The sequence below is a fragment of the Lethenteron reissneri genome, chromosome 44, assembly GCF_015708825.2.
Source record: "Lethenteron reissneri isolate LAM-NWPU_2019-01 chromosome 44, ASM1570882v1, whole genome shotgun sequence".
Lineage (NCBI taxonomy): Eukaryota > Metazoa > Chordata > Hyperoartia > Petromyzontiformes > Petromyzontidae > Lethenteron > Lethenteron reissneri.
The window spans coordinates 9,143,573-9,171,548 of record NC_083822.1 but is presented as its reverse complement, the minus strand read 5'-3'; the positions used below and the strand labels follow the sequence as shown (position 1 = coordinate 9,171,548).

Below are 27,976 nucleotides of genomic sequence, written 5' to 3'. Positions count from 1 at the left end.
TTGATTGACCCCTTAAACATGTTTTCCCTTTGCTTATTCATTTAAGTTTGCACACCCATTGGTATTTAAATAAATTACGTTTTCTAGAATTAAATGGGGGTGACAAGACATCTGGACAACCCTGTATATGAGGGCACACATTTTATATTTCCCGGAAAGGGTTTTCGTCCATTCCATTCAAATATATACAGTAATTCTCAGAACTGGGATTTATTCAATTTAGGTGAAAAATATCCCACAAATGTAATATGATGGATTTTGTGTGTGTGTGCAATCATTGTAACAGGGGTGAGAACATAAACTCGCGAGACGTGAGCACCCGGTTTAATGAGTGATACACAGACACACACACAACTGGGTACTCTGAGCAACATTGCCCTTTATTTAACCACGTGTATAAAATCCACATTCTTGTATTCAACGATTTACACATCAGTGCTTTTATAGTCTCACATACCGGGTATTGGTGAAAACAAGCTTCTTAAAACCACTTCATACAAAAGTACTAATTCATAATGGAAGCAAAAATAACCTCAATGAATATGCTTACAGTAATGTAGTGCGTAGTACCTACGCGCATATGATATGGTTACAACATAGTACGTTGATTAACATTGACGTAGTAAATACAAATTTAATAATACATATTTTTTTACACATATATAAACTACGTATGGAGGTCTGCCTGCAACCCAAGTTTCCCATTCCTGCTTGTCGTACACGTTTAAGCTAAGTTACAACCATTTATCTATCCACTGTTAGATGAAAGCGGTCATGGGCAGTGTTTGACCATACCATGGTTAGTGTGGGCTGGTTGGTGGTGCTTGGTTGGGACGTCGGGGAAATAGTGGATTGCCCAGGACCAGTTCAGGTATTGCTCGCCACTGATGTTAGCCTTGGCCCGGAATTGAACTCAAGTTCCCTGGGTTCGTAGCGTTCGGTCGTAACCACTATTGGAGTTATTGTAGTGGTATCAGGGAAGATTCTCTCCCCATGTACTGGATGATAACAATACAAATAATAATTCCGAAATAATCTTGAGAGTTTCAAGGGGTTGGGCCCTGCCATGGGATGTTTGGCTGAGTCCTGTTTGTTGATAATGTTTTGTTTCATTAATATAGTGGAGGGCATTTGGAAAGTTGACCTAAATAATCGACCGGGAATAGAAACCACGTGATCAGGTTCTCGGCCCGGTGCCGGAGTAATTGAGCCCCAGATTGAGGGTGCATACGTATAATTCAGTAATTAACCATGCTGTGGCTTTTGCAAGAAAATGTGTGGCATACTACCAATACAAAAATGCGTGTATACTTGCATGTGTATTTTTTGGAGTATATATGTATGAACGGGTGGAGCGGTGGCGCAGTGGTTAGCGTACTGCGCAACAAACCGGACGATCAGGAGTTCAATTCCCGGCCTCGGTTATAAAGCCAGTGGTGGCAAGTGGTATCTGGGACTGGACCTTGGCTCCTCCAGGTCGACTCAGCCTTAAATGAGTACCTGGTATGATGTGAAACGTCCGCACTGGGGAAAGAAAGACAACCGGAGCACGGTTCTGGCCACACCATCCCATCGTGGCGCCGTTCGGACCTTAATAGATGCTCGCCAGCAGCATTTGACCCAACAGTCTGCATGTCTATATGGGGAATCTTTGCGTATGTATTGTGTATATGAGGCTACAATGGGAGATAAATATACTGTATTGTTTAAAAATGATGACTAATGCCTGCCGTTAACCTGTCAACACACATATAGAGAGAGGGCATCACAAACATTTTGAGCAATTGCCTGAATCATTGTCATTATTTCTGCTTAAATATATATTCGATGCTTTAACAGATGGCATTCATCATAGTGAAAAAGCCATTTATATGGGCGAGAACTCATTTACGGGTAAACGTGTGTGCCCTTCACGAAGGAAAGTATGAGTACAGCAAAACAAAGTGGCCACGCGAAACCAATGACGAACTGCAATGCCATCCTCTAAACCAGCTGCAGGGTAACCTGCAGTCCACGGGCTGGAAGCGACCCACGACTTTGTATCATACGGCCCCGAGGCCCATACGAGCAGCGCCGCATTACGTTTAGGTGTTGTCGCAAAGGCAAGAGCCGAGTAACTTGGGGCTCTCCAATCACTTCCTCGTCTGGATGCCATTGCGTTACATTTTGGCCATGCTTGAACGTTGAACGGAGGCGTGGAGAAATATGATTGTGCAACTATTTGGCTTTTTTTTTCATTGCTAAATTTCAACAGAGTTAGGTGTGTGCTATTTCTCCCTGCACCCCCAATTAGCACGGTTGGCTACGTACGGTGCGAAGGATGTTCAACATGCATACATTCTCAGAGTGGGCCATCTTGGCGAATATTAATTAAGTTTGATAGGGGCGCAGGGCTGGTACAGTTATTGAGGGGGCCCTTCTTTGTATATTCAATTGCTTCCCTTGACTGTTTTACCAGCACACATGTGCAATGTCAAACACCCAATTGGTATTCACCGTGGGTATTTAAGTTCTGTGTTTTTTATGAGTTTTACGAATTGTTGTAAAGGTTTCAATGAAAGTTAAAAAAAATATGTTTATTCTGCCCGTAACCAGTCGTAATTCACATTGTTATTCTATGGCTTTAATTTACTTATTTACCTGTAGAATTTATCATGACATATGTCGTTTCAACCATCTTAAAGCAGTACTGTACAAAATATTTAGAGGGCCTCAAAATCGTAAGGTTCCACATTGCAACTCTTAAAGCCCCCTGCATTAATCCGGCCCTGTAGACGAGGCTTACCACTTCTATACAGCCCTCAAACCATGGTTATCCATCACTGCAAGAACCTAAGCCACACTAATTGGATACTAGAGGGGGGTTAATTTCAGCATCTCTGTGTGCCATGTCCTATCTCAAATACATTGACAATTGTAGCCTTCCATCCATCTAGTTCCCAGTATCAGATACTCCCAGTTGCATCCAATTATTGAAATTTCTTATCTACTTAATTTGATTTCTTCCCCAGCTTCGTGTACCTATAATTGTCCTAGTTTCGAACATCCTTCCAAACACTTTTGTTGTTCTTGTTGCTTATAGTTTTCTTCGTAGAGTCTTTGTAATTGTCTAGTTTACAGCATAGCATACATGGTCACTTCAGTCACTGTCGGGGCCTCTCCTCGTGACTGGAGTGACTGAGCATGTGTGTGTGTGCGTTAACGTGCGTCCCCACCAAGTCCTATTCGAGCCTCAATAAGTTAAATGTTTCCCCACCTCTGATGTACACACCGCTGATCAACACGTATACAGCACGCGCATGGTGTAAATAAGAATAAGTCAAAGTTTGCGGTGTGCTTAAGTCCTTGCGTTTGCTCGATACATTACTGATTTTGGTACCAACAAGGCACCCAGCATTTACAAAGAACAGAAATGTTGAGGCGCTTCTCATGCTGTGTCGGTCGTGGGGGTTGCTTGACCATAATTCGCCAGTAACGGGTTGGTGAGTCGCAGACGGGAATTGAACGCGGGCGGGCAGATTCACAGTGCAGTGCGCTAACCACTGCACCACCGCTCCTCAATAATACAATAATGAGAATAGAGACTCAGCTTCCTAAATACTTTCATGAATTAACAAAAAATACATATAAATACCTGTATTATGACTTGCTCATTGTAAATTGTTATGGCTATACACAATTTGGGCTCTTTACATATCAAGGACCGGAGTAATGGTTTGAGAAAAGCATACATTCTCAACCTTTGAGAATACCCATAAAGAAACCTGCTAATATACACGGTAGTGCAATATGATTTCGTTATGGTCTAAACAGTCATCATCATTATCATCAGCCATGATCTATCTGCTGCTGGATGAAGGCCTCCCCAAGCCATCACCATCTCTCACTGTGGCGTTCATCCTCTCAGGCGTTAAGTAGACGCGTGCGGATCCATATATTAATCGATTATTATATACTTATATACTCACGATATACACCGCATTGAAAACATTGTATGCGGGACAGACCAGTATCATGGTTATTTTTGTTCTATTTCATTTTCGATTCACGTGGTGATGCATGGCATGGGTTCACCTCACCGCCTATCGTCACTAAAAGCCGCTACATTCACAGCAATTTCACAAAAATAATCGATTGCTAAATCTAATCGCAACCCTGAATGACTAGAATTGTATTGCCTGGTGTGTGAATATTAAGGCGCTTGCTCTATAGTATTTCATTAACAACTCACATGTAGCTCGAATTCAATTAAACCAAAACGGAATGTAATTTTTTTTATCTCATCAGTAAAATAAAAGTTTAACCGCTACGCACATGCATGCAATACATCCTGTATATTTGAATCCACAAATTAATGATAATATTCATGACAAATAATAATTTCCATTACAACAATTTAAATTTGTAGTTCCATTCACCATACCGGTCAATATTTTAACGACACAACACACATGCAGCCTCGAATCGGCTTCGTCTTCACCGAGTCTCTTCAGCAAGGCATGGCCCTGCCAATAGATGCATTGCTTGCCAACACGAGCACACATGCTTTTCGGAAGTTTCAGTGAATTGAGTCGAGGTGTTTTAATCCCCCAAGATTCAGATCAGATATGGGGGGCAAACATCCGGGTCTCCAGCCCTCCGGGTCCTTCACAGCCGTGAGCCCGCAAGGCCAACTCCCTTCTCAGTCCCAGACCTTGGAGGTGATGATCAGCCTGTTGCTCCTGCAGCCATGAGGACACTGGCCTCCTCCCTTGGCCTCCTCTGCCAGCTGGGCATGAAGTCCTTGATGTTGTCCTTCTCCCGCAACTCCAATTAGTATGGTTAGCTACGTACGGTGCGAAAGAAGTTCAACATACATACAAATCCGATTCGGAGCAGCTACTCTGCTGGGTCGGGCCTCTGGGAAGCGAGCCGCGTGGCCACTAAACGGCCGCAGCTGGCGTCTCCCGCAACAGGCACAAGCGGCGTCTCAGCACGGTCTCCCGAAGCAGTCGACGATTTGATACAAAAATCATGAACCCGCCCGTAACCCCAGGATCCTGCGTGGGGAGAATTGTAATGATGGCGTTCAGCCTTTCGGTGCCTTATTTCGTGTCCATGACCTCCGCCACCGCACAGCAGCACGTGCAACACCAGGGCACTGAACACCCTGCACCTTTGTCCTTCTGCTCAGTAACATGCATTAAAAAGACTAAAACAGCTCTGATCTTGCGGCTCATACACCAAGACTGCATAACAAGCTTCCTGAGTGACAAAACCGGCCGTAAAGTTACGGGCAGCAGCGGCATGATGGCACCTGAGTGAAGTAACTTATTTTCAAATCAATTTAGGTCCATAATGATGGGCCCATCATTTACATTAAAGGAAGCTTTAAACTCTTGTGGGACAGCCTAAGGTGTACAGCTACAAGGTGAGAACTGTTTGTTTTAATTGGTGGCGGAGGATGTGGTCGAATCTCCATTTAATGTGGCACCTACGCCCTGTGTGCATATTGCACGCAGGCAGGGCTTAATTTCAGTCCTGGTTGGTGACTTGGTAGTGATGTTTTCTTTGCACCCGGGCACACAACATCCAGTTCACCGTACCTCGCTATGGCTGTGGCTATGATAATCAACGTGGCACCACGTCCAGTCTATTAGCGACTGGCTACGTGTTCAGTTGAGAAATTAAGCCGTGCTCACGTAGCTTCCACGGCAGGTGCAAGTGTCTTACATGCCTCATGAATTTGTCCACCCAGCAGCACAAATGGATACACCATGGATAGACGATCGGCAGGTCCCTGTGTGCTGTTGGGGTAAAGTGTGGATACGTTGAATTCTTGCAAGCCATCTGGGCAGCGTGAAAGAGTAGGCCAAATACCTCCTAAAGCCAAGGAGGGGGAGGGTGGGGGGGCGCTGTGGCTTTTTATCGTGCCCTCCTAGTGGAGGTCCTTCCACCAGCCAGCAGTGGCATGAGCAAGCGATCGCAAGATCTGCGCCGACAGGCTTCGCTCAAAAGGGCAGAATCTCGTCGTCCTCCAGGTAGGACCCAAACGGGTGATGGTGGTGGTGCAGGGAGGCAACGAACGGCATGGTTGGGAGCGCGGCAGGGAGCGCGGCCGGGCGTTTCTCGCTCGCCGCAGCGGCCCACGCGCCACCGTCACCCTCGCCGTCACCCTGGGACGCCGCGTCGTCGGCCAGCGTGGCGCTGCTGCCCCCGCTGCTGCTGGCGCTGGAACTCCGTGAGCCGCCCCGGCTGCTCCCGCCCCGCCCCGGCGTCGCGGCGGGGGCTGCGGCGGCGACGACCTCGAAGCCCGGAGCCGCCGCGCCTCCTTCTTCCGAGCCCATCACTCCGAGGACGTCACCCAACATGGAGGGCCCCAGGTCCACGTGGAACGACATGACGGACTCGGCGTGCTTGAGCACGGGGATGGAGTGCGCGAGCGCCTGGTCGCGGCGGTCAAACAGCGGTTCCTGGCCGTCCATGGCGCCGTTCGGACGAGCGATCGCGTTGCCGCCGCCGCCGCCGGAGTAAGGGCTGAACCCTGCCGTGACCCCGGCGATTGAGCCCACAGGGGCCAAAGGGGTCCGGACGGGTCCCGGAGAGCGGCTCGCCCGCTCTCCGCCAGGCGGCGCGATGCACTGCACCTGTAACGGAGCATACCGAGGCATTGGTTAGTGCATTCATATAGATGATTTGGTTTCAATTGTTTTTTTTCCCCCTCTTGATCACTGAGCCTCCTGAAGCTCACAGCAGTGGTGGGGGTCTTCACACCGATGATCGCGATCTTCTTGATATAATTACGTCTTTCCTCTCAAACGTATCATGATTATGCTGTCGGTGTCACGTGACTATGAATGCATTCGAAACTCTTCCCAGAGGAGTGAAAACTTCCTTGGTATATAACGGCACCACGGATGTGGATGTCACAGAGCTACCTCTGATATCCCTTCAAGTGACCTCTGGTCCACACGGAAGGGGGCAGCCCTCTCCCATCCACTCCGCTCCTGAGAGTAATGTTCATCGTATTGATAGTGAAACCGATATTTGAATTCACAGTGCTAGAATTTACCCAAATTCAGTGCTGAGACCATCAACTCACTACTATTCTTGATAACTTGGTTTAATCGCAGGTTGCTGCTTGGGTTCCAACCTTCAGCGGTGTTAGCTCAGAGGTCTGACCTCTGAGCCACCCATCCACCTCACCAATGCAGAACCTCTAACTGTATTTTATCAACAAGGCAGCAGCTTAAACTGCCAAGTGGCTCAATTACACGATACTCTCGAGTCTCAATGAGAAGAGGCTTGTGAACGAACCTTGCATTGCAGTGTCTGCCCAGGATTGTCTCTAGCTCCATTGTAGCAATTCCCTCACGGCCAGAAACAGTAACAAGTGTGCTCACACAACACAGCAGGAAGGCATGCCTCCCACAATGCCTTGTGTGCAGGTCATGTGGCCACCACGTTGCATGTAGAACGCTCTCAGCCTTGTCTGGACCTTCCAACTCAAAAGAGCTGAAAGTGTGGCCATGAGCCAACAGCCTGCTCCTGCAATATGGATTTTCAGCAGTCACCCGTGCCTTCACCGCACACTGGCAACTTCGCAAAGGGGTGCCCCAGCACAACAACAATGCGTCTGTGATTAAATCACGAGCTCGTGAAATCTCGGAGGCTAAGCAGGGTTGAGCCACGCCAGTGTTCCGAATGGATTAACAGTCAAACCCATATTTCAGCATATGACACGACACCGAGAGTGCAATCACGATTCAAATTTGACTAAAGCAAGAGACAAGGAAAACATTTACCCCTACTTTTAAGTGAACTTCTTCCATCTCGTATTTACCGCCATGAATGGCCCTGACAAAGAAGATATCACAGAACCACTTCTGAGATCCATTCAAGCGACCAGCTCCACCGCCACCGCCTGATCCGCCCACCTCCATCTCGCTCCGTGACAGCGGCTGCGAGACGCCGACGGGGGAGCTCGGCGTGGAGGCGGAGTACGAGGAGGCGGAGGCCGAGGAGGACGGTGACGAGGGGAGCGGAACGGCGACGAAAGACGAAGTCGACGTGGACGACAGGCGAGCCGAGCGTCCCACCGAGAGGCTGCGCTTGCTGGCGCGCAGCGTGCGGGCCAGGAGGCTCTCCCTGCCCGCCGGGGGCGGCGACTCCCCGCGGCGGTACCTGGGATTCTCGGGAGGGGGTCTCTCGCGCAGGAACGACGTGTCCCCGAACGCGTCGCCGCCGCGACCCACGTGCATCGTGTGACGGAAATCTCCGAGCGGGGCGCTGATCATTTCCCTCGTGATCTCCAGCCGAGGTCGCCTCCTGCCCATCCTCGAGTCGGGTGAGCCTGGGGAGAAGTGTTTGCTGATCGGCATTGTCCGGAAAGCCAGGGTTGACCGATTGGACGATAGATACGTTTAGGTGTGTACGTGGGCGCGCAAGGGAGGAGGAGGCTCCGCTTATACCGCGGGCATGGTGTTGTGGACACCCGAGTGGGGGAAGTTGACGACGCGGAGCGCTCACGAGAACGCACTTGCCCTAACAGCCCGTTGCGGGCTGCGCGGGAGGGAATCTCTGCCTCTGTGTGGACTGTGGAGGAGGGCTCGTGGAAGGCGCTCCTGTTTGACCGTTGAGTTCAGAAGCGGACCGGCGACGGCGGACCGGCGGAGTAGCGACGCTCACGCCAACGGGCGGAGCGCCGGGCGGCTAAAATGCAACGAGGTGGCACAGGCGGTGCATCTGCCAGTCATCTCAGTTCAAGTGTAATCTACTTAAAATTGCACGCTCATGTTTTTTTTTTGCTACCGATAATAAGGGTTTGATTTCAATTTACACATCCGTCCGGTTAATAATGGATTTGCACTTGCCGTTCAATTTATATTTAAGTTGTTTCTTCAACTTTAGTTGCTGAATCGCGTTCACAACGCGCATTCCTTTTTTTGTGGAGCAAACAACACAAACGGGTTCTCTTTAAACTTAAATAAGATGTCGTCTGTGACTTCGTCAAGGCAGAGAAGAGTCGGAAGAGGCGCTGGTCCAAGTTGCAGGGAACCTCCACAAGAGGGCGCTCCCGTGTCGCTTACAGGAGGTCGCAGGCGACGGGGTTTGAACGCAAATTCAGTCTCATCCACGGGCGAATTGTCTGTGAGCAACACCACAGCACACAAAGACAACAACGACAACAACACGAGTGAGATTACGTGGAGTCACGCGCCCTTGGCACCAGGCGTAGTTTCAGACACAGGTACAAAGACAAAGATCCCCCCCCCTGTGTAGCCTTAGCAGACTGCTGGGACAAGTGTTGTTAGCGAGCACCTATGAACGCTTCACGAATTTGCGTGCACCTATGAAGGCCGGCACGGTACACGAGGGTGGCCAGCACCACGCTCGACCGCCTTTGTCTCCCTAGTGGCGACGTTTACATACCTGCACCAGGAACTAATTTGAGGCTGAGTCGACCTAGGGGTTGCCCCAGGACCGGTTCAGGTAATCGTCACTGGTGTTGGACGTGAGATCGAACCCACGGCGCAATTCCGTCCGCACGTTCGTGTGTTGCCAATCGGTGCATCCATTCCTAACATTCCGCTGGAAACGGTTACCGGTTCTTGACTTTCATTACCGGTTCGTATTATTCTCTGTGTTGCCCATGACGAGCTCAATACCAACGGCAAAGTCTGCGAGTGACGAGAGGGCTTCATGAGAGTTCGTCGTTGTTTTGCTGCTCCTCAGTTCACAGCCGTTTGCTATATGTTCCACGTAAGCGGTTTATCAGTTAGGGTTTTTTTTGTTACCACTTATCGTTTACCAACCAGAGTTTGCTTTAAATTACGCGAATTGTGGTTGACAGCACAACTAACGAATGCACTTCGTCAACAACACCGTGGACTTAATAACAATACAATAAAAACCGTTAACAACAGGTACATTAAATTTCGATTTAAAGCTTTCGTGACTGCAGGGATTCATCTTCTTGGTTCTTTCGCTAAAGTCACGTAGAATGGAAATAATAAAATAATAAAAATAACACATAATAAAATAATTCTCACGACGTTTCGGCCACAACGCAAGCAGCCGTCCTCAGGTGTAGAACAGGTCTGTCTGTTCATCTGCAAACTAAGACAGAGTATTCTCGACAGAAGATGAACAGGTACATTTTCGAGTAACGGACCCTTCGTCGCAACACGTAGCGAGGCCACAGCGGGTTGGGTTTATATTAATCACCTGCAGTTGCCTGGATTAGAACCCGGTGTCTATTGACAGCGGTGGCAATTTCAGCGCTTTCTCTCTCTCTCTCTGTGGCCTCCGAGTCACTCGGCCACACGTTCAACATGTATACACGTACCTGTCAAACCCCTTATCAGTGCCCGACCTTATTACAGACCAATTCAGACCTCATCGGTCACCCCGTAGCCTTGTAAATCTCAACGTTCATCCCACAAAGTCTCACCACAAGGGAGAAACGCAAACAAATTGACGAAAAAAAAGTGTTTTTGCCCGTATTGAAACGGATGTACGCCGTATGGACCTACAAACTAAATTTCCCTGTACAGCAATACGGAGTAAACCGTATGGGTTGACAGGTATGTATACACTAAAATTATATATTCATCAAGGGTTGATCGCGGTATGTTCACGCTATGGCCACACACCCTTGTCGCCCAGCGCGTGGTGACTTTACCCCCCCCCCCCAGGTCATTAGCTCGAGTTGGGCTGGGGGGGCGGGGGGCTGTGTGATGTGTGTAATTAAAGGTGCAGGTGCGCTGCACATCGCGTGCTTAGTTCCAGCCAAGTGCCAGCCAACATACAGCGCGGACCTAGCGCGTGTCTATTGCGAGCGGGACCCCTTCACCTACCTAGCAAAGGGATGACATCAAAAGTGTAAGGGCCTACCTGGGTTACCTTTAATGGATGCGGCGTGCTGTCAATAGCTGGGGCGTTGGTAGCTATGCACGCGGCCCGTAAACCAGCGCTGTGGTGGCAACGCAAGGGGGTGGATCTCATCAATGTCGCGAAACTCTTTTCGCGTGTGCGAGGAGGTTTCCATAACCCTGAGTCGCCAGTAGGAGGCAGTACAGCGCACGTATGGGCTCCGTAATAGTGGCGTTTTGGGGCCAGATTAGGCCTCGGCAAGGTAAGTAATTTACCATTTTTACCGGGTAAAAGGGTAAAGGTAAAGGTGTCGACATGCCAAGGGGTAAGGTAAAGGGTAGGGTAAAGGTAGCGCGGAAGAATTACCCGGTAAATACCCTGTTTACCGCTCGCTAAAAGCTCCGTGGCCTCCAATTTAAAAATGGAATTATCGAGAGTATTCTATATGAATAAAGAGCTCTACCTAGCATGTATCTGTTATAAACATTTTTCATGTGTAGTACCCCAGTAATTACCCTGTACTCGGGTATTTTGTATGGGATCAAGGTAAAAGATAGGGTAGAAATAGGCTCGTTGCTTTTGACCTTTTACCTTACCTTGCTCAAGGGTAAAAGGTACGGGTAGAGTGATTGTATTGTGGTAAGGTAAAAGGGAGAGTAAAGGTAGGCTCGTTGTTTTTACCTTTTACCTTACCTTGCCGAGGCCAATTACTAAGGTTTGTCACATAAACAAAACACGCCAATTCGTTACTAGTACAGCAACACCGGCGCGTTGGGGAGTTAAAAACTCAATATTTACAATTGTCGGGTGGTAGCGGGTTTAACGACACATTTATATATTTACGCGATCTCACCCAAAAAAACTCCATTATTGATAATATTGGTCGCGAAAGCCTACGTGATAAACTGACTAACCTACATGGACTCCGCCTGGTTTCCAACAACAACAACCACCGCCGTTCGCCTACTAAGTGGCCGCAACGTCACCACGGCGCTTTTATGAGACTGTACGTTGAACTTCTTTCGCACCGCACGTAGCCAACCGCGCTAATCGGAGGTGCGGGGGGGAAGGACAACAACACTAAACACAAAAATAAATGAGTTTTCCTATCTAGATTCAAAAGTGCATAGCTCCAGTGGCTTCCTAATATCGGAAGGAAGAGCATTCCAGACAGCCGCAGAAGCACATCTGAAAGCGGGCGATGCAGTGATCGCCTTTGTTCGATGGCCAGTCAAAAGCCGCTGCCATGCCAGGTGCACTTTGAGGCCACGTGAAGTGTTGAAGGTCCCCCTGGCAAGGAGGTCACGGAACAGACTCATGTGCCCATGGGTTGACTCACTGAGATGACTGGCAGATGCACCAACAGCGCTCCACACTGTCAACTCTATGCGTTGTAATCTTCCCATATGTAACCACACATTAGTTGGCCGATAATCCCGTAACATATAGAGGACCGCAGAGCTTTGGTGATTGTTTGGCGCCGGCTGACCGCGCGGCTGCCTTGCTGCTTGTTCTGCGGTTGCCTCGCGCCTCTTGAGCAATTCTTTTACATAATTATTAATGCTACTTTTCCAAAAGGAAGAAAAAAAAACCCTGTATATACAATCGGAGACGTTTCGGGCCATGCCTCTTATTCATAGCAGAGAGAATGGAAAGCGGTGCGCAGAGCCGTGTGCAATTGTAAGGGCCATGACCTGCATCGTCGCCCATGATGTACGTTTTTAATTTTAGGGCGGTGTTATTGACGAATGTGTGGAGTTTGTTTGCTAGTTGTGCTTGTGCATCACTGCCAAGGCAGCGTCTCCACGTGTTTTTGTATCATTGTACTATCGCGTGGGGGTTATTATCTTTTTTGCGAAGGAGTTTGGGCTTTGCAGCTCTCCAAATGTGTTTTTCGGGTCGTAGCGCCTGTGGAGTTTTAGGCGGACCCGACGTTTCGCTCCACGTGCCGGAAGCGTCGTCCATTCCCTAAGTACATAAGTAAGCTCGCAAAGTTTGGAGTTTTTTTGTTGTTGTAAGTTCTCGAATAAGCTCCCGGCAAGTGAAACGAAACGTTCGGGCATCATACCGAACTTTACGCGGCACAACCCAAAAACGCACCAGAGAGCTGACGACCTTAATTGTGAATAAATCTACCCTACAAATGTAAACATAAAAAATCAATCCACTCTAGGATGAATGCCTCTCCCCCCTACGTCGTATCGATCAAAGGGGTTGTTTGCTAAAGAAAGGAGAAGGAAGAACGTGGTGGTGGTGGTGGTGGGGCAAGGACCGGTTCACATATCACTTCATCACTCGCCACTGATGTCAGCCGTGGCGTAGTTGCGCGTGGCGCGGCGCGCCAACCGCTGCACCACCGCTCCCTCCCTATACTGAATAGTAATGGGGCCGCAATCTGTTACGCTCCCTGCGCTCTCTCTCTCTCTCTCTGCATAGAGAGTAGCAGATTACACGCCGAGGCTGTTGGGGTTCTCGCAATCTCTCTCAACATCTTGTTTGGTACACACGTAACATTTTTCGCCCCCTATCAATGGCGCTAATCTACTCCCATCTCTCTCTCTATCGCTCTGCTTCATGCGTTGCCCGGCAGTGTCTTTGGTTAGAGCAGAGATTACAGAAGTTGTTGGTACATGGAGAGAGAGGAGATACGGGGGCGTGGGGGGGGGGGCATCACAGGGGGGGGGGGGGGGTGATGGGGGCGCAGCCATGGTGTAACGTTGGTTGTGACAGTGATATGACTTTGAAATGTCTTCCAACCAACACCAACAGATCGTGGCTGATGATCTAATAACTTTCACTCCACGGGACCACTGGTAGCGATTAATGGGTAAAAATCCATGCAGTTAACGTGATGTGAATCTAATTGACTATTTATGATGTATGCAACGATATTCTGGACGTTTACGACCAAATTATCCCTGAATGCGCCGGATCTCGGAAGCTAAGCAGGCTGCAACCTGCCGAGCGCTTGGATGGACGAAGCGTCGACCCGACAGGGGCTACCGGCTGCTGCGGCGATTCGTGGTTGATCAGCTATAGGGGGAGTGCAGCAAAGCGGTACACTAGTTGTACTGTAGTTGTATGCTCCCACGTGTGTGCTCCACAGCGCCCACGATCCGCACAGATACATACAATGGATAGATAGGTCGATGTATGTTGGACTTATTTCGAATCGTACGTAGCCAACCGTGTTGATTGGAGGTGCGATGGGGAAGGGCAGCCAGCGAATGGATGGTTAGATATGTGTATTGAAGGATATACGGATGGATGGGTAGATGTATGGGTAGATAGGTGGATGGGTAGATGCATGAGTAGATTTGTGGATGGGTAGATGTATGGGTACATAGGTGGATGGGTAGATGTATGAGTTGATAGGTGGATGGGTGAATGGGTAGATGTATGAGTAGATTGGTGGATGGGTGGATGGGTAGATGTATGAGTTGATAGGTGGATGGGTGGATGGGTAGATGTATGAGTTGATAGGTGGATGGGTGGATGGGTAGATGTATGAGTTGATAGGTGGATGGGTGGGTATGAGTTGATAGGTGGGATGGGTGGATGGGTATATGAGTTGATAGGTGGATGGGTGGATGGGTAGATGTATGAGTTGATAGGTGGATGGGTGGATGGGTAGATGTATGAGTTGATAGGTGGATGGGTGGATGGGTAGATGTATGAGTTGATAGGTGGATGGGTGGATGGGTAGATGTATGAGTTGATAGGTGGATGGGTGGATGGGTAGATGTATGAGTTGATAGGTGGATGGGTGGATGGGTAGATGTATGAGTTGATAGGTGGATGGGTGGATGGGTAGATGTATGAGTTGATAGGTGGATGGGTGGATGGGTAGATGTATGAGTTGATAGGTGGATGGGTGGATGGGTAGATGTATGAGTTGATAGGTGGATGGGTGGATGGGTAGATGTATGAGTTGATAGGTGGATGGGTGGATGGGTAGATGTATGAGTTGATAGGTGGATGGGTGGATGGGTAGATGTATGAGTTGATAGGTGGATGGGTGGATGGTAGATGTATGAGTTGATAGGTGGATGGGTGGATGGGTAGATGTATGAGTTGATAGGTGGATGGGTGGATGGGTAGATGTATGAGTTGATAGGTGGATGGGTGGATGGGTAGATGTATGAGTTGATAGGTGGATGGGTGGATGGGTAGATGTATGAGTTGATAGGTGGATGGGTGGATGGGTAGATGTATGAGTTGATAGGTGGATGGGTGGATGGGTAGATGTATGAGTTGATAGGTGGATGGGTGGATGGGTAGATGTATGAGTTGATAGGTGGATGGGTGGATGGGTAGATGTACGAGTAGATTGGTGGATGGGTGGATGGGTAGATGTATGAGTTGATAGGTGGATGGGTGGATGGGTAGATGTATGAGTTGATAGGTGGATGGGTGGATGGGTAGATGTATGAGTTGATAGGTGGATGGGTGGATGGGTAGATGTATGAGTTGATAGGTGGATGGGTGGATGGGTAGATGTATGAGTTGATAGGTGGATGGGTGGATGGGTAGATGTATGAGTTGATAGGTGGATGGGTGGATGGGTAGATGTATGAGTTGATAGGTGGATGGGTGGATGGGTAGATGTACGAGTAGATTGGTGGATGGGTAGATGTATGAGTTGATAGGTGGAGGGATGGATCGCTGTACACGCGGTGTTTGGGGAGGCCCCTCGCTCCAGCTCGTGGAGTGACATCGGGGCTGCACGTGCGCACGGGACGCTGCCGGGTGACGTGTAACTCATCTGAGGGCCCGCAGATGGAGCCACAGCCACACGGCTCTTTTTGCTTTCGGCTAAAGCGACTTGACGGCTGCTCGCGCAGGGGGGTGAGGGGGGGCATTTTGGCTTCGTGGGCAGTAAATTCCCGAGGGGTCTTGGGGGAGGAGGGGGAGCTAAGGCTACACATCTCATTTGCGTCTGTTAACGTTATTTCCCATTGCCTAATCCTACCGAGTTGGATGCTGCCGGGGTGGTAATGGCTAAGCACAATGGATTTGGAAATCCAGAGGTCGCCGGTTTGATCCGAATTGAAACAATGGTGCAAGTTTCTTAACCGCCGTAGCCACGCGCGGCTCTGACCACCGAGCGATTTGAATTGGCACCCCACAGACGGTCGGTCGTGCGTGGTGGGGTAGAATGTGGGTACTCCAACCTCCTGGAAAACGTCTGGCGATCGTTGGAGGGTAGGCCAAATAACCTCTGTAGAGATCCCTCTTCGTGGAGGCCCTTCATCCAGCAGGGGCGTGAGCCTGCAATTGCAGGCCTGCACCTTTACCTAAAACGGAGTTAGTTCCGATCCATTGGCATTCGAGACTCGACTTCCTGTTGTCATAAATTTCGATTTAAAGCTTTCGTGACTGCAGGGATTCATCTTCTTGGTTCTTTCGGTAAAGTCACGTAAAATGGAAATAATAAAATAATACAATAATAAAAATAAAACATAATAAAATAACGTCGTGAGAATTATTTGATCATGTTGTCAGTTACCAACTCGTGCCACGCCAAACCCCCCACTCTTCCGCAGTTGTTTTTTTGCCCTGGTTTATATTTGCTTCATTGCTGTATTTAAATCTATCTTATTCGTCTTGTTTGTCATGTTGGTGGCTCAGATCTCTCTTAATAAAGATACTCTCTCCTGGTCTCTTGACGTCTCCCCTGGATAAAACAAAATACGCTTGAGACTGCTCATACGAAACTTTGTCATTATCATCATCATCATCCATGGTTAATCCACTCCTGGATGGGGTAGGTCCTCCCCACGCTGGTCGCCGTGGTGGATACTTATTTGACAAAACACTTCGCCACGTTGCTCCGTACGGTTCATATGAAGATGGGAAACACGGACGCTGCAACGTAGAAGTAGAGTACAACACTTGTCGCACTGCCCCCTCCTGCTCCGCCCCACGCAGCACTCTTAGCTTTTAACGCGTTGCTAATGAAATCACTGCGGGCTCGTGATGTGTGTAAGTAGAAACGCACATGTTTGCAACAACCCACGCTGGAAAGTACATCAGCCCTTTGTCAAATGCAATGCAGGGTAAAGAGGGCTGCCCATTCCGCGTCGATCACGTGAGCTATTTGACCATACTTCCCCACGCTGGGCAGTGCGGGTTTGTTGAAGGAAGAAGACATCCCAGAACTTACTGGTTCGGGTTATCACTCGCCACGGATGTTAGTCGTGGTGAGGAATCAAACTTGGGTTGCCGGGTTCATAGCGCACGGCGCAAATCACTGCGCCACCGCTCCGTCCTCAATAGTAACAATTCAGTAAAATGAGTTTCAATCTTGATCTGATATGTCTACCTTTCTAAAGTACGTTAATCATATAAAAAATATTTTCCCCACATCAGCACCTTTTCAGACGTACTTTTTTCATATTCTTACACACACACAGACGTACGAATGAAAAGTTCTTGATAACAAAAACGCATGGCAAACTTTTTCTGGCATCTTACTCACGTGGTGGACGGGCGCCTTGTTCGTTGGTGTTGTTTTGCGTCGGTTGATGTGAGGCACGACAGTGCACAGTCCACCGCGTTTAACAACTCGGCATTCAAAGCTCAAGAGTCCGTGGCACAATCGCAAAGAGGAGCTGTCACGCGCGCAACGCAACGCGAGTTCGTGGCGTGCATCTCCGCTCACTCACGACCGAGTCGAGCCGGGGTTGATGTGCCGGGCCCGACCGGGCTGGGTTGGGTCGGGTCCGGTTCCAAGACCCTCCCTTTCTTTCTCGTCTACTTCTTCCTCCTCCTCCCGTGGTCTCGTCACCAACCCCGAGCCCACGGGGCCCGTGACGCACGCGGCGCTGCCTTAGTGAACCCGTGTGAACGCGCTGCCGGGAGACGCCGAATCGCGGCTCTGAGTGCGCGCGACTTCGATGCCTGGGATGCGTGGCGGTCGCAAAGCAAAGCGGTGTTCTCAGTTGAACACGTGGGAGGCTTTCGCGGCCAATATCATCCATAATAGAGGGGTTTTTTTAACACGACGTTTCGATCGCGACACAAGCGGTCGTCCGCTTGTGTTGCGATCGAAACGTCGTGGTTTTTGTTATTTTCTTCGAACCTAGCTACGTGACTTTACCGAAAGACCCAAAGAATATGAATTCCTGCAGTCATGAAAGCTTTAAGTCAAGAGGCTTTTTTGGGTTAGATCGCGTAAATATATCAGTGTGTCGTTAAAACCCGCCAACACCCGACACAGCCAACTAGTAAGGGTTGTCACGTAAACAAAACGTGGACAATTCGTGACTAGTTCAGCACACCGGTGTGTTGGAGAGCCAAGTCACAACATAATGCATAATGTACGTTGCCTCAGTAATCTACGCCTCTATATAAGGAACGAAACAGTAAGACTTCTCCACAAATCTGGCTGTCGCCTGATGAAGCTAGTTGTAATTACTGGCGAAACGTCGTACTCAGATTGTAAATGTCGTCGCTTGGCTCTCCAACACACCGGTTAGTGCTGTACTAGTATACTGCACTATACACTACACTATAAACTACACTATACACTAGTGCTGTTTTAGTGTACTACACTATACACTACACTATACACTAGTGCTGTACTCGTGACGAATTGGCCACGTTTTGTTTACGTGACAACCCTTACTAGTTGGCTGTGTCGGGTGGTGGCGGGTTTTAACGACACATTTATATATTTACGCGATCTTACCCAAACCAACCTCTGCTATGGATGGACGCAGTGTCTTCTCCCTGCTTGACTGAGCAATGAGTGCGGCGCCGCTCTTCTTAGGCGGCCGCGAGTGTTTACTGCAATGCTGGCGGAACAGCTTGAACGCATCGGATCGCCTTTGGCAGAATTGGTCCCTTGATGGCGTTGATGGAGATGTATCGGCACGTTCTCGCCGAAATAAATCGGATGAAATGTTACATTGGTCACCTTGTGAATCGCACCCTAGGTGTCACCATCAGACGCGATCAATCCTCCGCTGGATGAAGACCTTGGTGCATTTAATAATAATGGAATGTGTTTTATGCTAAAGGGGAGCAGTGGCGTAGTGGTCTGCGCACTGCGTTACGCATCCGTCGTGTTCGATTCCCGGTCACGGCTCAGCGTCAGCGGGGAGTGATTTCTGAACCAATTCTACGTGCTCCCGTTCACCAACCGGCACTGCTCAGCGTGGTGAAGTATGGCGAAACAACCCCACGACCGCGACACGGCGTGGGTACATGCCTTCGTTCGGCAGTCAAACGACAAAGTTGTCGTGCGTTGGGCACTGCGCGAGCGGTGGCGCAGCGGTTAGCGCAGCGCGCCATGAACCCGGCGGCCCTGAGATCGATTTTCGAGTCGGGGCCGGGTCGCGCGGGTACACAGCGCGCGGTGCGTTCACTGCGCGCGCCACCGCTCCCCCCGCAATTTAAATTCGGGATTCTCCAACTGCATCGCCCGCCTCTGTTCACCGCCCATCATCTGCTTGACCCCCGACCCAGTTTTTGATGTGTACGCTCGGGCTAATGACACTTAATTACACGGGCTCGGTGAGTGGCTCTTAGGTGGACGCGGGCCCTGGGGGAGTACCCACTCTACGCACCAAAGTAAAGATCCCCCACCCCCGTATAGCCTTAACAGACTCTAGGGGCAAGTGCTGTTAGCGAGCACCTATGAAGGTGCCCGAACGGCACACGAGCGGGTGGGTGGCCAGCACGACGCCCGGCCGCATTTGTCTCCCTAGTGGCAATTTTCTTTTTTTTACGCATCGCATTAGGTACTCAATTGAGGCTGAGTCGACCTAGGGCAGGCCCAGGGACTGGTTCAGATAGCCGGGTTTTGTAGCGCAGAGCGATAACTGCTAGAGCCCCCCCCCACCCCCACACGTATCTACAGTAATTGGCACATACCTAATTATAGTATGTGGCCAGTCATTTATAAATCCACTGCTGGATGAATGGTTTCTCCAATGCCCGTGCAGATCGTGGGGGGTTATTTGACTGCTTCACCTCGCTGGAACTGGCCAGTGTGGGTTGGTGAAGGCGGGGAGCATAGATGTACAGCACAACGGCGGTTCAGAATATAGCCAGCCCGGCAGCCTATAACGCCTGTTATGCGTGGTGGTCGACCAACCATGGCTGGGAAAGCGTCCCCTCTTTCAGCATAGTGGAAATCCCACGTTCCCGTGACGGTGGACCATTCGGGCAGCTTCGACATCTGCTGTTGACTTCCGACAACGTGTTTCTCATTCTCGCGACATCGGATGGATGAGTCCATCGTGCGTCCCCCCAGATTTTAATTTGACGGCATTGTTGATTTTCCCAGTAAGAAAAACAACCCAGCGAAGCCTCAACTGAGAAAAAGCATCAGGGAGGGCCCTCCTGCATTGGGATGTTGTGAATCGAATTCAGGTCTCACCGGGTTTCTCACGCTCCACCCATACAATCATACAAATACAAATATCCTCTCCGTATAGCCTTAATAGACTGTTGGGGCAAGTGCGAGCACCTATGAAGGCCGCAACGGTACACAAGGGGGTGGGTAGCTAGCACCACGCCTGACCGCATTTGGCTCACCAGTGAAGATGTTTACACAACGCACCAGGTACTGATTTGAGGCTGAGTCGACCTATGGGAGGCCCAGGACCGGTTCAGATAATCGTCACTGGTGTTCGCAGTGAGCAGGAATGGAAACGCTGGTGGCCGGGTTCGTAGCGCAGCGCGCTAACCGCTGCACCACCGCTCCCCCTACATACATACAACAACAGCAACCGCCGTTCGCAGCGAAGTGGCGGTGACGGAACCACGGCCCTTGTGCCAGGCTAGGTGCACTTAGAGGCCACGTGAAGTGGCCGAAGGCCCGCTGGCAAAGAGGTCACGGGACAGACCCAGGTGCCGTGGGTTGACTGAGATGACTGGCAGATGCACCGTACATACGAAGACACATACCCACAGATGACTATTCTATAAACAATATGTGTGTGGGGGAGGGGTGATTGATTCAAGGACCTGTGGCCAGATGCCATTCATCCGCTATGGGGAAGCAGGCCAGCTCTGCTTGCACTTTGCATGCAGGGCGGATTCGGGCGCTACGCAGGGTTTGATATCTCCCGCTGAATAGTTTCCGTGGTTGCTGCTTAACCGAAGTCGGTGAGGCGTGACGACAGCAGCCACAAGCCACAGCGTTCAGGTATACCGGATGTGGTGTGTAGGGTGAGAGTATTTTCCACCCGGGTCGTAGATTGCGGTAGGTGGGCACGTGATCAGAAGCGATAGCCACAAGGGGATAGCGAGTAGGTAGGTATACTGAATGTGGTGCGCCGGGTGAAGATATTTTTTCTCAGGGTCGCCAAACCATGACACAGACACGGCTGAAAATCATGAGCGTCTTGGCAAATTGTGTTTTTCAGCTGTATCAATCGGATATCTCAGCGAGCTTCTTGAGAATTACATTTCCCGCGGAGATGGAGCTATGCCATTAGATCGTGTGCAGGTGTAAGGTGGCCTTGTTAGATCGCTATGGGGAGTGGTAGTGCAGTGGACAAAGGCTATAGGGCCCGGTGCTGGCCAGCCACCCCCTCGTGTGCCGTGCCAGCCTTCATATAGTTGCTGCTAACAGCACTTTCTCCTACAGTCTGCTAAGGCTATACGGGGGATCTTCACCTTTGTTATATCGCAGTGGGCAGCGGTAGTGCAGTGGCTAGTGCGCTGTGCTTGGAACCCGGCGACCAGAGTTCAGTTCCCGCTCACGACCTACACCAGTCATGATTATCCGAATCAGTTGTGGGCCTCTCCTAATTAAACTCAGCCTCAAATGGGTACCTGATGTAGTGTGTAAACATCGCTAATAGGGAGACAAAGGCGGACGGGCATGGTGCTGGCCACCCACCCCCCCCCCATTTGTGCCGTGCCGGCCATCATAGGTGCTCGCAAACAGCACTTGCCCCAACAGTCTGTTAAGGCTATACGGGGGGTCTTTGTCTTTGTTATATTGCACGACCGTGATAGATTGCGAGATCTGGGGAAGGCCATCATCTAGCAGCGGATCGGTCATTGCTGACGAAGATGGATACGATCTCTGCTGAAATTTGTGACATAAAAAGCTGATGCGCCCAAGCCCGTTGTTAATGAGTATAAGGCCTGATCATCACCATCATCATAATCAACCATGATGAATCCTCACCAGGCCTCACCAAGCCGCCTCCATGTAATCCACCGAGCAACTGCCCACGAGCTAATTTCATCACTCCGTCTCCTCGGTGGACGTGCTGCAGTGCGTGTTCCCTCCTCCGTCCTTAATCTGGACCCAATGTCCATCATCCCTTCTAGCGACGTCTCCAATCTTCAAAACAAAACCCAAAAGACAATATAGAGACGCACGTAGATGCAATTAAAAATCACCCACACGTTTATTTATAAATAGAAAACCATCTTAATCATACATAACATGACCTGACCTCTGACCTGACCTGACCCCCGATGTCAAAGGCAGCTCAAGGCCATAACCAAGGGTCAAAGGTCATGTGCCGAATCAGCAAATTTTCCACCCAAAGGTACACACGAATGTACATTGCATACTGTACATATTGATATTTTTTCGTAATTATTATTTACTTAGTTGTGGGGGTTTATTTTCAATCACTTTTCTCATTTTTTTGGTACGATTTAAAAGAAAAAAAAATTGCTAGCAATGTACAGATTCGCCACGCTGAAATTAAATGTGGGGTTAACTTCTTCATTGCGGAACATCTGCCCGATGTGTTGTGCTGCGCGTCGTTCGGCACGACGTCCGACGTTTCGCTCCCCGCGCTGCCGGAAGCTTCTTCAGGCAACGTCAGGTAGGCGAAGAAGCTGCGGGGGACGTGGCGCGAAACGTCAGACGTCGTGCTGAACGGCAGCACGTGGGAACAACCCGATGGAGCTCATTATTTGGAGAGCTACGCAGCACGACTCGCGAAAACCCTACGCAGTGGCTCATTGCGAATTCAGAGTGCGACCGGAGATGGCGCGCGGGTTGTTATCAGACACGCTCATACGCGGACGGAAACATCATAGGTTATACGCATTTTGTTGGAGGGTGGGTGAAATGTTTACAAATAACTTATGCTTACATTACGTACGATTTTTTGTTCGAAAAAAAAAACACCCTTGAGTGTACAAATTCGTGTTTCGAGAAATGCAATGCTCCTCTCACCGTGTTTGGCTGAGAAATTTTAAATGACCAAAATGTATTTACAGGTAAGGGTTTAAGGAGCGTACTCAAACTCTCCCACCCAGTGGCTGACGGTGGAGACCAGGGCCGGGTTAACGCGGGTGATTCAGGGGGCTGCAGCTCCAGAGACTCGGATTTTGAGCCCCTCTCTCCCTCCCCCAAAATATATAAACAAGTAAAACAAGTTAAAGGTGCAGCTCTGCAATGTCTTGCTTCTGCCACTGTCAGACGTCTTGGAAGAGTGTGGGAGAGTCTTGATTACGGTTGAAACTCAAAACTAGCATTCTGACGAACCCTATCGATAATTTTGCAATGAAATCCATAGAATGCCTGCGTGTATTACCACGATTTAGGTTCCAAAGGTAATAGCGTATTTTTGTTCGTATTTTAATCTCATGTAGTTTCACAACAATTTAGAAATGCAAATAAAAGGAAACCTAACGAACCGATGTGAATGGCAATTGGCTGTTTGACATCGGGCATGGGTGATGGCAAAGCCGTCGGCGGGGGGGGAGGGGGGTAGGAAATGATTATACAAAGAAGTTCCCCCGAAGTAATAACAGCCCCTGGCCCCCATCAAACGTAATCCATCATCGTCAAAGAGAGTCCACCGAGAGCAACAGCATACGGCCCAACTCTGGCGAAACTGAGCCGTGGCGAATCGACACGCTGTTTCTCGTCCACTGACAACGCGCGGCCACTCAGATATGCGAGGCGATGGCGCCGTCTGCACGGGGAAGGGACTGGAGAGCCCCAAGTAACTCCATCATGTACGCGCACAACCCTTTTGTAATATCCACTGTTGGGCGAGGGCCTCCTCACGCCGTTGCGGGCTGTCGTGTTTATTTGGCCGTACTTTCACCACGCTGGAGGGGGCGGTCGGGCGGGCGGGCGGGGGGCGAAGGCTGGCAGCATGGGCACGGGAGCTTGGCAGTGCAGTGCAACAACGGTGCAGTGCTGCACTGAAATCTGTTCCGTCTATCACGTGGCCCAGCAGCATGTGACACTTGTTGCTGAATTTTGTGCATGGCTCTATAATGCGCCAAATAGAACTAACGTATCCTGGCTGTCACCGAAACAAAGAGGAAGATATAGAGGTTTTGGTGACTGGCTTTCTTTAGGAAATAGTTATTTTTGTCATTAATATATATTTAGATTTTTTACTATTTTATTTTTGTCATTAATATATATTTAGATTTTTTACTATTTTCATTAAAACCTCTTATTAACTGCAGGAGGATGGGAGCACTGGCCTAGGTAGCAGATCACGCACTGCGCCATGAACCCGGCGCCAAAAGTTCGATTCCCCATCACGGCTGACACCAGCGGCGGAGTGACATCCGAACCGGTTTTGATCCGCTACCCGCACGCCCCTCCAAAACCCTTGCATCATCCCGGATTGACGAGCGTGGTGAAGTATGGTCAAATGACCTCCATAACCGGCAAGCAGCGAACTGACATCAAGGCTCTAATGGGGGCTAGGGTGGCAGTGCCTGGCTGAAGTGAAGGGAGTGAATGTCTCTCGCGTAATTCCCAGAGCCCCGCAAACCAACTGGAGACGGTCTCTCCATAGGATTTAATAGAATTATTATTATATTCCCCCTCGCCCCCACCCGTTATAACATTTCTCTCCGTGATTCCAATTTCTCAAGGAAGGATGTAAATTGTCCTCTATTAAGATAAGTCGTGCTGATATTCCCACAATTACAATAACACTTGGACTCGTGCCGTTAATAGGCTATACGGACTTGAATGCGTGAGCAAGGTCGTGGCAAGTATTAAAAACCGGCGCGGTCTCAACGCTGTCTCACAGAGGAACGCGTGATGCGGCGGGGAAGCACTATTGAGAACACTCGCGCGGAAGAGGGGGGGGGGGGTGGGGGGAGACGTGGGGTGGGGGTGGGGGGGTGCTCGCCGGCCTGAGCAAGCTCCGAGTAACTTGGTAAGGCGCCGGGAACTCGCGGCGGCGACGACGCCGCCGCCGCCGCCGTCGAATAACGGCACGACGGACGCGACCGCGGCTGTGGTTAGAGATTATGCATGGGTTAGTGCGACAGGGGTCGGGGGGGGAGAGGGGGTTCTGTACACGGGGGGTCGTGCGGCTCAGGGCCGGTGGTGAATTGCTGCACTGCAATAACGCAGCCGTCGCGTAAAGGCGCCGCAATCGTTGCGCGCGTGAGCGCTCAATCGTTGCGCAACGACAAACAATCGTTGCATAACCCTTACCGATCATTGGGCGGCGATACACAATCCTTGCACTGCACGATCATTTGTGCACCGATGCACAATCGTGGCACAATCTTTGCGCAATCATCGCTGCGATGATTGCGCGTCGATGCGCGAACACCCCGCAACGCCTCTGCCGTCGAGCGATTCGCGCTCACGCAGCGACGGCTCGCTCCGCTTGGGATGGCTCGGCGTGCGGAGCGCGGCTCGGCAAAACTCGGCGTCACGTCGCGCAAAGTTGGTCAAATTCAGCCCCGGGATTCATCTGGCGTTCGAACCGCCTCTCGCCCGATGGCCACCCACCACCGTCAGAAACTTTACTCGGCAAAATGCATTCGACACCGTGGAAACCTCCCCCGCCCCTGCCGCAGAGGCGTTCCGCGCAAGGAGTGAGAGTTCACACGTAAACCTTGCTTGCATTTTCTTTTTAAAATAAGAACGCCCGGCCAAGCGATTCCATTGTCTCGTTTTTTTTTATTCTACTTGTGTTATTGCGAAACGCCATAAATAAAGTATGTATTTAAATCTTCCGAAGGAAGCGAAAAAACGTGCGGTTGCATAAATAATGCTGTGCACACAAGAGCGCCGTAAGCAAAAAATGCGCTCATCGCAGTAATAATAATAACAAAGCTGAAAAAAGGTGAACAAATGTCACTCGGCATCAGATCGCGTCGTTTAAAAAAATCCGCGGTGGCGGCGGCACTGCGCAGATTTCCACGCAAACGTGGCCGCGACTTTTTATCACGCTGGACCCCTACGCGGTGGGCTACCCGTTCACGCGCGTGTCATTACTCGGATATTATAGATTATTACCAACCTCGTGTCCCTTAAGCGTAATAAACGTGGAGTGGCCCTCGTGATGGGCCGAAGGGTCTGAACGACGGCGGAGGGCGGGTGTGAATGGCAAGGCCCACGTTAATGACGTAAGCCGAGCGGGTGATTATATCGAGTGCCTGTGTGTGGAGACGCTGCGGTGTCCGCCTCCGAACGAACATAATTGCACGACACAAGAAAATTAATCCGCAAGTATAGGTAATCTTGAAGCGTCGTGTTGCCGGATGACTGAGCCCCAGGAAACATCTGTAGAATACTGAGCACGTGTGAGCGTGTTTGTGTACGTGTGTGCACTATATATAGGTATCTGAAATTGACACGTTCTTTTTTTTTCTTATCGTTCCATCAACTGACACGCGTTGAGCTCCTCCTGGTAATCCATACCGGGATTTGTGAAATCGCAGGTGATGTTATTGTTGATTTCTGCTTCCAAGTGGAAGAATTTCGGATCTTTCCGACAGAGTTAATCGAGAAAGTTGACGACTGGATGAATGCAGTCTGCGAGATTGAAATCCCAGCGATGTACTTCATTTGATTGTCATGGTCTCCACTATGGTCATTTAAACGCAATACATTTTGTGAACCGTTCGCTCATCCAATTGTCTCTGTTCTTTGTGGAAGGTGCATTTGTACAAAATGCATTTTGTTTTAAACCACCGTGGAAATAATCGTTGTTATGCTTTCTACTTTCACGCTCTTCACGAATGAGAATTCACGAACAAAAAATAAACGGTGGAATTTAGGATCGCAATCGGATTGTGAAGCTTCGCAGTTATTCCAGAAAGCCGACGCGATTAACGGAGAGAAATTATGTAACCTTCGTAATAACCGTCATTATGGTTATTAGGAAAAAGTAAAGAAAACACTGGCAATGAAATGTAATATTTTTCCACGAACAAAAATGTATAATCGCAGTTTGATCACAGCAAAAGAAAACAAGAAATAAACCCGTTAAGTGAGGTGGGACGTGACCAGCAGAGAATCAGCAGCAGAGGGGACCAGCGCAGAAGGGCAATTCAAGTCCTGAAGCCTGGAGTATAGTGGCACGACCTGGTGTGTCAGAAGTCGGCTCCACGTGGTTAGCAATTCCTCGTGGTGGCATAGCTCCATGTAGTTGTGAGATGGTTTGTGGCTGGGACTTTGATGTGATCTACATCTCCATGTGGTTGAGAGCAACTTGTGGTTAGCAGCTCCATGTGGTCGGGAGTTCCATGTGGTTGAGAACTGCTTGTGGGAACTGCTTGTGGTTGAGAGCTCCATGTGGTTGAGAACTGCTTGTGGTTGGGACCTCCACGTGGTTGGGACCTCCATGTGGTTGGGACCTCCACGTGGTTGGATCCATATAATTGAGAGCTCCGCCCGTGGCTGAACCTTCTCTGCACTCGCGCAGCCACCCGATTCCCGTCCCCGCAATCCCCGCCGCGAGTCCCCGCGTCGCCCAGCCGCGACTCGCTCCGGCGTCGCTCAGACGAAGGAGGAGAACCCCGCGAGCGCCGGCCGGTACCCGGGGCCCTGCAGGCCGCCGAACTCGGGCTCGGTGAGTGGGTACGGCGCGCGGGCCGTGTGGTTGGCGCCCTCGGCCTCCCCGCGCTCGGCGCGCGTCACGTCCTTCTGCTGCCGCCGCCAAGAGTTGTAGTACGTGGGGTCGCTCATGTAGTGGTTCACGAACGAGTGCTGGGGCGCGGCGCCCACGGCCGCCCCCGCAGCGGCCACCGCGGACGACGACGTCGGCGTGGCCGGCGCGGCCGAGGTGCCCTTGGACGTCGTGGTGGTGGCCGTGCCGCCGACGGACGGCGGGGAGTCGCGGTCGGTCTCGTGCTCGTCCGAGTCAGCCTCCTCCTCCTCCACCTCGCTCTGCGGACACACGGACAGAGGGAGGGG

At 50.2% G+C, this 27,976-nt stretch overlaps 2 protein-coding genes across 2 annotated transcripts in view; both read right to left on the bottom strand.

Moving 5' to 3' along the window:
• Window positions 1–355: 355 nt before the first annotated feature.
• Window positions 356–17,981, bottom strand: LOC133353466 (cdc42 effector protein 4-like). Its single transcript, XM_061569731.1, has 3 exons — window positions 17,336–17,981; window positions 7,917–9,127; window positions 356–6,626 (listed from the first exon to the last, which is right to left on the bottom strand). Exons 2-3 carry the CDS (start codon window positions 8,358–8,360, stop codon window positions 5,991–5,993), a joined length of 1,080 nt encoding a protein of 359 aa, XP_061425715.1. The 5' UTR covers window positions 8,361–9,127; window positions 17,336–17,981; the 3' UTR covers window positions 356–5,990.
• Window positions 17,982–24,475: 6,494 nt separating this feature from the next.
• The window catches only part of LOC133353638 (protein sidekick-2-like), a 473,964-nt gene continuing 470,463 nt past the window's right edge, over window positions 24,476–27,976 (bottom strand). The window contains 1 exon segment of the mRNA XM_061570031.1: window positions 24,476–27,949. Within this exon segment, the coding sequence (XP_061426015.1) occupies window positions 27,560–27,949 (390 nt within the window). The 3' untranslated portion in view covers window positions 24,476–27,559.